Here is an 11,507-nt window from a genome sequence, read left to right as displayed (position 1 = left end):
ATATAGTATGATCTATTGTATCAAAAGCTTTCTTCAGATCCAAAAAAATCCCAACCGTGAATTCCCTATTGTCTATGTTAGTTGCTATTGCTTCCACAAACTCCATTACTGCCATTAAGGTTGTACGTTTTTCTCTGAAGCCATATTGATTTTCACTTAACAGCCCGTGTTTGTTTATAAAGTTGTCAAGTCTGTGAGAGAATAATTTTTCTAATATTTTTGAAAATTGTGGTAGCAGTGATATTGGTCTATAATTTGTAAAGAATTGTCTTTCTCCACTTTTAAAAATTGGGATGACTTTAGCTGTTTTCATTTTTGATGGAAAGACACCGGCTTTGAATGACAGGTTGCATATGTATGTGAGAGGTCGCACTACATATTCTATAATCTGTTTTACTATTGTCATATCAGTATTAAAACAGTCAGTTGACTTTTTACTTGTATATGTTTTTACAATATTTAATATTTCATTATGATTCACAGGAGTAAGAAACATTGTGGAAGAATTTTTTTCTATATATTTATCTATTTCAAAAGAATTTATTGGATCTGGAATTTGTTTTGCTAAGTTACTACCGATATTCACAAAATACTCATTGAATTCGTTTGCTATTTCTGCAGTTTCCTCAATAATGGTATTTTTATCTTTCATAAAATACTCCGGATAATCTACTTTTTTAGAGCTATTTCTTGTTACATGATTTAAAATTTTCCATATTTCTTGAGTGTTGCTTTTATTTTGCTCTAATAGTGCATGAAAGTGGTCTCTCTTGCTGGTTCTTATAATATTTACTAATTTGTTTTTGTAAGTCTTGTATTTTGTTTCAGCTTCTTTGGTTCTGGATTTTAGAAACGATTTGTACAGATTGTTTTTCTTTTTACATGCATTTTCTATTCCTTTTGTTATCCATGGCTTGCTTTGGTCTTTGTACTTTCTAGTTTTGATGAGTATATCGAGATGTCTCGAAAATAACACTTGAACCTCAACAGCGAGCGAGGTCAATAATCACCAGCCAAGCTTGATGGGGTAACGAGGTACAGGTGCACCTGCTGGAGGGCAACGCCCTTCACAACAGCTGGAGCTGGAACGCAATCAAGACAGACAGGGCACTTATATCTATAAAATACATATATACAAATAAAATTAGAGGTGAAAGTTGCAATCACCCCCAAAATCACTCATTCTTTGAAATGATTAAAACAGCCATTATGACTTGTCATCATCTTGCCATTGTCTGTCTCTGGCCCCTTGTTCTTCTAATTTGATATACAATAAACCACTGTGACCAAAGAAAACCAACCAATCAGAGACAGAAGCGTGACACACGATCCCGGGTGCGGATAGATACACGAGGTCCACTGATATATTTAAGTCGCCTGCGGTTATCACCAGGTCATACTGGATTTAATCATGCTGTTTGTTGCCACACCGGCCAGCCAAGGGCAGTGTCAATGCTTCTGTCAAGCTGGATCGCACTTTCGCACAGAGACGTCTCCGTGCGAGACGTTTCTGTGTCATTTAAAGGGAATGAGAAGAGCCTCTTTGATCGGCAGCGACCATCTCCCACAATGGCGCAGACCTCTCTTTTTTTATATATATATATATGCTGGTTGCACATGTCTGCCAAATTACAATGCGCAGTCTAACCTTCCAGATATACACCGGTCACAAAAATAGAGCCCTTGGTGTGATTAGAACCCTCAATCACAATTAAAGTTCTTTCCTGGGGTAACAAGATAAAAGGTCAGCTCAAGGCCATGGGGGGTGTGGCCTGGAGTGTGTGATAAATGATTAACAACTCTAAATCACTCCTGTTTCTGACGTTGCAGTGATTTTTTTTTTTTAAATGCAAACTCCCCTTTTAAGGCAGCCATGTATGTCTTTTGCACCTCTTTTCTCAAACACGCCAATTAATTGACAGTCTGTCATATCCTCATTATTTTAACAATGAATGTAGTTAGTTTGGCCAAACAAAAGTTGCTGTAACTAAGGCTGTCAGACCGAAGACGAATTGAGCCGTTACATATGAAGTCAATGCAATTTACGGTGATAAGCAGGAATGTGGATGACATGTTTGACGCATTGCAAGTGGAGGTGAGCACCTGCAAATTCGCTTATTCACCTATTCGCTGGCGTTGGAAACTTTGAACTCTTAGTGACTTCGCAAACAGACAATCACCACCAAGAATGTACTTACTATGTCACACTTGCATCACTGTGTGCGGTCTGTGGGACCGCGAGATGTAGAGAACAGCCTTCTTTTGATACTGGCCAGGACGGAGCCAAAAAGGAGCAGGCTTTGAGAATGCGGAGCAAGGAAGTTGGCGTATTTGGTGAGTGCATTGCCTTTTTGGGGGGCAAAGCCATACTTCATGTTCGGTTTGAACCACAGGGCGACAAGGGAGTGGATTTTTAGTCCCGTCCCAGTCCATAGTAATAATAATTTCAAAAATATAAAAACTCCCGCTCCCGGTGAAAATAACTACCATTTTGGAGGTCAGCTATATTAAAAAATGGCTACACATCTGTTAAAGTGATATTTTTTTTCTCTACTACATAATCCTGCTCCCGTGAACCTTTTATCCAGTATTGTCCCAATCCTGTGTGTGATTAAAGGTAAAGTTGACTGGCATCCCTTGGAAATTCCACAGGATTCCCATGACTCGCTGCATTCCTGAAAAAATATCCACCTCTAGTCTGAACCTACAGTAAAGATGGATTTCAGGTGCAACTCTCATCTCCAAAGTACATTTCATTTTAAAAATAATCCTGGAAAATGTTGTGCATGTTCAGGCGAAAAGCATTCTCGAACATGATGATCCAGAGGTCTTCCAGAACGGTTCTTAATCACTACATAGCTCAGTCAACTGGATTCAGGGTTCCCAGATGTCCTGGATAACCTGGAAAATGATTTTCTAATTTTCCAGTCGAACACATGGAAAATGAAAAAAAAAGTAAAATGTCCTGGAAAGGTTTGAGTTGTCCTGGAAAATGATTTTTCCTCCCTCTACTTCTCCCTGTCTTGTGGCTGAATGCAAACAGGTGAAACAGACATATACCTGTATGTCTGTGTTCAGATGCCTCTAGTGGGTAAGCACTTTTCTTCATCATCTCTACTTCTTGCCAGCATAGCGCCCCGCATGACACTTCCAATCAATCAAATCCCTGAGAACAGTGTTTCCATATGACTTTGTTGCTAGATTTACTAACTTTTCAGACCCCGTAAGGATTTATTCTCTCCAAAGAACCGCCAAAGCTGGATGCATTTAGTTTTGTAGCGCTGTTTATCGAGTGTGAGGTTCTTCTCACTCTCTGTCTTCTCGGTTAAATGACAGAGAGCTATAGTGGGCGTGCCGTCACTTTTGGCTGTGTTTCTGTAAAACCACAGCGACCATGATGATGGCTTCAAAATTGCAACGGGTAACAGGTAGCGCATTGTTCGGACCATTCCAGAGACCATATTATTAACCACAATATGTCTGTTTTAATACATTTTCATTCGGGCTGCGTTCTACAGTTTTTCTAAATTGGTAAGATTGTGGGTTTTTGCTCTGTGAGGAAAGTAGATAAGGATTTAAGTACTGCACATTTGTAAGTATACGATAGCACTACACTCTGTCATCTATTATTTCAAAGGGTTACTCAAGATGTTAGACTAACGTTGCAGGCAGCATCCGCATCACCGATACCTGCAGCTCTCCCCGAGTGGAGCTGCGTCGTCTGCTGGGATCCATGTACGCAATGTGCGATGCATTTGTCATGGGCCGAGCTGGCATCAATGCCCTTTCTTCCTAATGGAGGCACACAGGGTAATTTTGTAATACAGAAGAGGCCTGCTATCTTTCTTCTCCAAAGCAAGATTAGGAGGAAGATGAGAAACATGAAGAGGAAGGAGATGAATTCACCTGGCCTCTGAGGATCCGTTACTCCCATTAGTGGAAGTTGTTTGATCCTTGCAGCTTGGTTTGTGCTTTCTTCTGCAGTTTTTCTCTTTCACTCAGACGGATGAGACGTCAAAGAAGCTGCCCAAAGAGGGGGGTTTCAGACCCACTCTGTAGTCTCATTTCTGTATTACGTTTTGAAAGGACCTCACATGCTATTCGGGTGACATTGAGCTTCAGACTACAATGGCAACTGCCCTTTGCCCTCGGCTTGGAGTTATGAATATCATTCAGTGATGAATTTATCATTTGTAAAAGTTGACGATGTATTGTCCTGTAACCTGTGGTTGAGAGAATTCCCCAAATGAAAAATCAAGATTTGATTGTGAGACTGAATAGAAACTTGATGCCCAGCAGTCGCATTTACAATAAGGGGAAAGAGTGTGAGCGAGGCCAACAAAAGAAAACGCTGCCGTAGTTTGGGAATATTGTAAAATAAATTATCTTCAAGGGATGTCAAAATACTTTGTCCGCCACCTTGGATGCTCACTGCAGTAGTGCTTCCTTTTTCTGCGTCTAAGCAGATACTGTGGTCTGCACACAAGTTCAGGTTAGGTTTTGTGTCATTTTAAGACACATTTATGCATAAAATTACTGAGTTGCTAATGTGGCCAAAGATCAAGAATATGTCCCGTATTTTTTGTTTTCTTTACCAGGAGACTTGCCGATGTTACTTTCAGTGATATAAGAGGGCTGACAGAAACTGAAAGGTGGACATGTAGCGAAGCCAATTTTGCAAGAGAATTGTTGTCCCTAATTGGACAGTTGGTGTAGCGTGACACATTCCTGGAATGGAACCAAGCCTCCCAGCAGGCATGGCATCCACCAATGCATGCCCTGCAAGTCGGGTCCTTTGGGTCCCAACACACTTGATCCGCACACATGAACACACCTGTGTGTCCCTCGAGCCTATTATGTTATGGAAGGGCATCTTGCAAATGACTAGATTTGTGATTTTTTTTTTTTTTTTTTGCTAAAATGCAAAATTCTGCAACATTAAGAAGCACGAAGAATCGCTGAAATTAATATCTCATGGTTCATGGAGTCAATTAATTTTTCATGGCACAACTCCTTCATTAGAATACATGCAGACTGTTTGGTTTCGTTAAGTGATTCGACTGCAGTGTCAAAGTATCCTTGAGATACTAATTGCTGTCTGCTCTTTTTAGCTCACCCACATCTTCTTTTGTTTCTGCTCAGCATTACCAAGCTTCATTTTTACCCGATGTAACCTGCAGTCATACCTGAAAGCTACCTTCTCTCTCTCATTAATATGGTGTGCGCGCGCGCGCACACACACACACACACACACACACACACACACACACACACACACACACACACACACACACATTATGGATGTAAAACTACACTCTCCTGTAAAAATGGTGGGATTTTGCTATATAAAAAATGAGCCCAAGATAAATAATGTTAAAACATTTTATGAATGTGATCAACAACAGTGTGCAGTGCAATTGAAAAATAATTATTTTACAGGGGGGGCGGTAAAAATTAAACAAGATGATGTGGTTGTACAAGTGTGCACATCCACTTATTACTGTATATACTGTAAAAGAGGATGTGGCTTTGTTCAGAATTATCCAGACACATTCAAAGTCATGTAAATGAGTCCTGCTTATCATCAATAAAAAGTGTGAATTGGGAGAAAATTCTAAACATTTCCTTAAGATATTTCTTGAGGTTTAGTATCTAATAAGTGAATCATCCCAGTGGTTTTACTGTTATTTAAAGGGTACGCTAAAGATGAATGCACGTTTCATTTAATTTTCCATTTGGGCTGCATTAACTTGGGTATTCGTGATGATGATGTTGACGTCTCATCTTTTTCGCTCCACTCATTCTCCAAACAGCAACATTCAGTTGTTTATTTTGTCTTACCTTCTCTTTCAATGAAAATTTCTTTCAATTGTACAGGTTATAGGTCACATTAATGGTGGAAAACGTGTGTGTGTGGACATTTTATATCCATCCATTTTCGGATCCGCTTATCCTCACAAGGGTCGCGGGGGGTGCTGGAGCCTATCTCAGCCGTCTTCCGGCAGTAGGCGGACGACACCCTGAACTGGTTGCCAGCCAATCACAGGGCACACAACGATTCACACGCACAGTCACACCTTGGACAATTTAGATTGTTCCATTAACCTGCCGTGAATGTTTTTGGAATGTGGGAGGAAACCGGAGTACCCGGAGAAAACCCACGCAGGCCCGGGGAGAACATGCAAACTCCACACAGGAAGGCCCGAGCTGGAATTGAACCCGGTACCTCTGTACTGTGAGATCGCCGCGCTAACCACTGGATCACCGAGCTAACCACTTTTTATATCCACTTGTCCCAATGTCTTGGTCTGCTGGATCTTCAACTTGGCAAAGCAGACAAATCTTAAAAAGCCCAAATTCAAACTATCTGCTGCTCAGGTAAACACTATTGTTACCTGTTTTTGTTGTAGGCTAAGGCTGGAAGCAGGATTCCTCACTGGCCCGATGACCTGTGACCAAGGGCGTGCTGGTTACCGGGATTTCCGGAAAATTTGTTGATTATCCCGAATGACCAGTCTATGACGGCTGCCCTCGTCGCCAATTAACTTTCGTCGTGTGACATCCGCCATACCAAGCCAACTCGTCCCGTTTCGGTCCACGACGGCCACTGTTGGCACCATCCCCCCATCGTTGACAAGAAATTTAATAGTTAATGAGTAGTTTGTGTGTGTGTGTGTGTGTGTGTGGGTGTGCGTGTGTGTGTGTGTGTGTGCGTGCGTGCGTGCGTGCGTGCGTGCGTGCGTGTTTATTTTATTTTTTTGGGCACTGAGTTTTCTGTTGAAACTGCCTTGCTTCCTGCTTCTCCGGCTGGCTGTATGCCTGGCTGCGTGCACATGCACATTGGTAATCCGGGTCATCTGTGGGTAATACAGTGTCATGCTAACTTGTGCTGGCAAGTCCAACAGTTTGGCCATATTTCAGCAAAATACTAATGCACACCTGCCTTTCATGGCATCACTACGCTGATAAACAAGCATCTAAAAAGGAAGCACGTTGTGGCTAGTGCTTGATTTCATTTCTGATATTGGGGACAGGCTTGACTGATAACAGTATTACAATATACAAAGCCAATTCCAATTAAACTGGGACGTTAAACATAATAAAACCAGAATACAATGATTCCCAAATCTTTTTCAACCTATATATAAAGGTCAGGGCGTCCCAGTGGTCGATTGGTTAGCACGTCGCCCTCACAGGGCAGAGGTGCAGGGTTGGATTCCGGCTCCGGCCTTCTTGTGTGGAGTTTGTATGTTCTCCTTGTGACTGTGTGGATTTTCTCCAGGTACTCCGGTTTCCTCCCCAATTCCAAAAACATGCACGGCAGGTTAATAGACAACTATAAATTGTCCCTAGGTGTGAGTATGAGCGCAAATGGTTGTTTGTGTGCCCTCCGATTGGCTGGCAAGAAGTTCAGGGTGTACTTGTGAGGATAAGCGGATCCGAAAATGGATAGATGGATTTTAAGGTCAAGTGTAAAGTAAACTTGGCCAATCTTCTTTTGACTAATACTTGGAGCAAAAACTATTTCAAATTTATTTTTTTTAACGTAACCCACCCAGGTTCACAGTTAGACCCATAGCAACACGCTTAACAATGAAAATGCTTTTGTTCAGCAATCTCCGGCGAGTGACGTCATTTACAGAATGCCAAGTCGCCAGTCAGCCATTGTACTGCATTGTTGATTATCCCATTAATTTCTCTTATCCATTCTTATCGAGTTATTTGGCGAAATGCCTCAACGCTGTGTGACGATGCATTGTTCACATTGAGGCAAACAGCCGTTTGAGTGGCCAAAAGAAAAGAATTGTGCAAGTAAATGCACCAGAAAATTGGAACGATACAGCTTCATGCTCATAAAGCGAATGACTTTCACGCCGAGGATTCTTTGTTCCAAGCACTTCAAAGTTTTCCCAACGGTTTTGCTTATGATAAAGTAGGCGTGATAATCAATGAATAATTTTGGCTGGTGTTTATGAAAACATTCGATTCAAATTGTTACTGTATACGTGTACATGGATGGAATCATGTACAAAAACATTCAAACTATAAGGTTGTTGCCCAGAGAGAGCTGTCATAACATCCAAAGTTTTTTGATCATAAATAAGAATGCCTACACATGATCACTATTTTAATGGTGTAAAACATCGTTCATTAATTTGTTGGTCTCCGGATAAGCTCGTCTTGCTGAATATCGTTGAATATTTTCGAGCTAGCACTTAGCTTGCTACGAACAAACACATCACTCAGCAAATCTCAAGTCTGAGCGTAAAGTGTGAAAATATGTGCAAGGCCAATGGTAAGGTATGACCCTCAAGACATGAAAAAAATAACAGTACCTGATTTAAAAGTGATGACAGCATATAATTATATTATGATGTAAAGTGGTCACAGATTTGATAACCATCATGCTCAACATCTTTCACACAACTTCTTCGGAAACAGTATCGCGGGCCCAAAAAAATTGTATCGCAACAACTCTAGCCTTTGGAAACAAAAAGTTGAGAATCGTGCCCATGTCCCAATGATATTGGAACTGATTGTTTTTCTTTTTTTCCCCTTCTCAGCCTCATTGTTTGGAAACTTCAAATCGCCTCAGTAGAAAAGTCAATGCGCTCAGTCGAGTACGTTGGTGTACTGAGTCATTTAGGTTCAGTCTACCTCAGAGTGAAGGGGTTAATAATAGCCCTGCGAGACTGAAAACTTTAACATAGTAAGCAGTATTCTTTGAGTGCACTTAATTTCTTCGATTAATGGTACATTTACACCATTATTTACAAGCATTTGTCTTAATTAAATGTTTAATGACTCATTGCAGCCCCATGGTTGGGGGCTTTGTGCTTTACTTTGCTCATCTCCAAACACTATTGACCAGATTCAGCTCATGGGGTCCAACTTTGCCTGTCACAAATTCATTCACACTTGTCTTAAGTTCATTGGAAAGTAACTCATTCAAATGAGTCGCATACTAACTTGTTAAATGTTGAGCATTTTTTTATTTTATTTATTTATTTTTTTTCCCGAAATTAAGGATGTCTGTCAGCAAGGTGCTAAAATCTCGTGGGTGTATTCCCTTGTCTGGTCTGTCTGGCTTTCTGGCAGGCTTTGCAGAGAAGCTTTATTGTATCTTGTCGTGTCAGAAAAATGTTTCCATATGTGACAGACTACACGAAAAAATACAGAACCAATTCCCACAAAACATTGTATTAGAATGGTGCATGAGACTAGGAAGGACAAAAATATTGGTGAGAAACGGCGTGAAGGTGCTGATCCAGCAACTTATTTTCGGTTTGTCCTCCTTCATGTACCATGAAGTAGCCCGCTAACTGACTACGAAATAGACTCACAAACACAATTACAAAACTCTGTTTTGTGTGCATGCGTGCGTGCATACGTGCGTGCATAGATGCGTGCGTGCGTGCGTGCGTGCGTGCGTGCGTGTGTGTGTGTGTGTGTGTGTGTGTGTGTGTGGCGTTGCGTGTTAGCATGTCTGTCTCACAGTCCCATCGTTCCCTCACGTGGATTTTCACCAAGTACACCGCCGCTACCCATTCCAAAGACATAATACAGTGGTACCTCTACTTACAAAATTAATTGGCTCTGGAAGAAATGTATTCACTAGAAAAATTTGAAAGAGACGCGTTTTCCATGTAAATGCCCTAATTCGTTCCAATCCCCCCCAAAATTCAGACAGAAATGTTTTCTAAAGCATAAAAATGCATCAAAATATGTAAAAAAAAATATATTGTGCAATAATTAGATTATTGCACAATATAAATGAGAGGTGTGCATAATGTAAAAAACAAAGAATGGAATAAAGAATAAAAATGATGGCCATTTAACTTTTAACTGCGTCCTCATTGTTTTTTGCCCTCTTTAGTCCATGTTCTCTCTCGGAAGTGGTTTTTGCCTGGCGTTTTGTAAAGAAGTGATCCAAGAACTTTTGCTTTTGTCGGCGTTAAACAATCCCTTCGAACATGTCCAAGGAAACATCAGCATAGTGAGCGATCGCCCGATTGGGGAACACTTTTTCTAGGTAATTTGCATTTACGTAAAACCATCAGAACACATCCTGGGCGAATGACGAGGATGCTACATCCATACCTAACTATCTATATACACACATAGACACATACGGTAGAAGTCCCTCTCAGCCAATGGGATGCCAGGATGTTGCTCGGTAATAGCCAATGGCAGAGCAGCTATAAGTATGTTGCGTTCAAGAAACTTGGAGCTGCGACTACTGTATTTTTACCTTTCGTATCTTGAAATTTCTTTCATAACAAGAGGCAATATTTTCCTGTTGAGGTGTTTCGGAACTTGAAAATTTCGTATGAAGAGTCGTTCGTTGGTAGAGGTACCACTGTACTGAATAATATTGTATGACAATATTTAATGCAGTTTTTACTCACTTTTGAATATTTTGGACTCTTTCAGTGAAGCCAACAGTCATTGACGTGGGCATATATGTCAACAGCATCGGCCCTGTGTCATCCATCGACATGGTGAGTTCAAGCACTTTCTTGTTCTTACTTTGTGTTGCTCTCTCATTGCCAAAGGACTCTCTCACATCTTGTGAAATTGTCATACATAAATGCTGTACACAGTCCTGTGATTCCCTTTTATATATTTTCCTCAATGTTATTGGATTACTTGCCTTCCTCATTAAGTTCAATTCATCAATTTGTAAGTTAAATGTCCCGTGGTTGATATCCACAGTCCAGAACACAAAAAAAAATCAAATAACTTCACAAGAGATACACACTTACTTTTATTTATTTAATTTGTCTTTTTTCAGTACCGGTATATGTTGCAAAGCCTAAAATCTCTGTAGAGAGTGTCCATTGATTTATTTGCATGATAAATACTTGGTCTTTTAAAAATAAATTGAGCTTAAATGTAACAAAGATGCACAACAAGTATACCGCATACATGTTTCTCGGAATGCTGTAATTTGCCCAGCAAAAGAATAATGGCTTGCCAACCCGCCATTATTCCAACTGGAACCCTGCGGGTTTGTTCAGCAATTAAATGGACAACTTAGCGAGGCCATTAAAAGCTCAGAGAAACATAAATAGGAGGCTTGCAGCTTCCGAAGCAGATTCTGAAGTCTCGTTGAATATTTTTTTGATCACCTACTCAACCTTTTTTATCAGCTGTATCAGCCAAATGTGCCCACTTGGCCACGGAACAGCTGAACAGCGAATACTCCCGTCCTATTTGGTCCCTTAAAGTGGGGGTAAAAGTCTGCAGTTAACGCGCTTCTTGGTGGTTTGAATTCAAATCCAATATGAGAATTGTGTTTCCCCCCTCAGTGATGGTACTTTCATGGCTGCCAATGGAACTGGTTCCCTTGTACTTATTGATGATGTGACTGCTAACCACAACAGCAGCAGGATACATTTGGGCGAGATCTGCTCATATTCGGCCAAATGCTTTCAAACTCACTGGACGGCGCTTCACAGTGCAGATGGACAATAACCCGAAGCACACTGCAAAAGCAACCACAC

General features: G+C 40.8%; 1 protein-coding gene across 4 annotated transcripts in view; it reads left to right on the top strand.

The window, feature by feature from the left end:
* Positions 1–11,507, top strand: part of LOC109518168 (gamma-aminobutyric acid receptor subunit gamma-3-like) — a 96,388-nt gene that overhangs the window by 31,683 nt on the left and 53,198 nt on the right. For all 4 annotated transcript variants that reach the window (XM_019873851.1, XM_019873850.1, XM_019873852.1 and 1 more), the window contains one exon: positions 10,435–10,502. In XM_019873851.1, coding sequence (XP_019729410.1) covers positions 10,435–10,502 — 68 coding nt within the window. The remainder of the gene's footprint in view (positions 1–10,434; positions 10,503–11,507) is intronic.

The sequence above is a fragment of the Hippocampus comes genome, unplaced genomic scaffold (genome assembly GCF_001891065.2).
Source record: "Hippocampus comes isolate QL1 unplaced genomic scaffold, H_comes_QL1_v1.1 scaffold445, whole genome shotgun sequence".
Lineage (NCBI taxonomy): Eukaryota > Metazoa > Chordata > Actinopteri > Syngnathiformes > Syngnathidae > Hippocampus > Hippocampus comes.
This window is presented reverse-complemented; position numbering and strand designations above follow the sequence as displayed.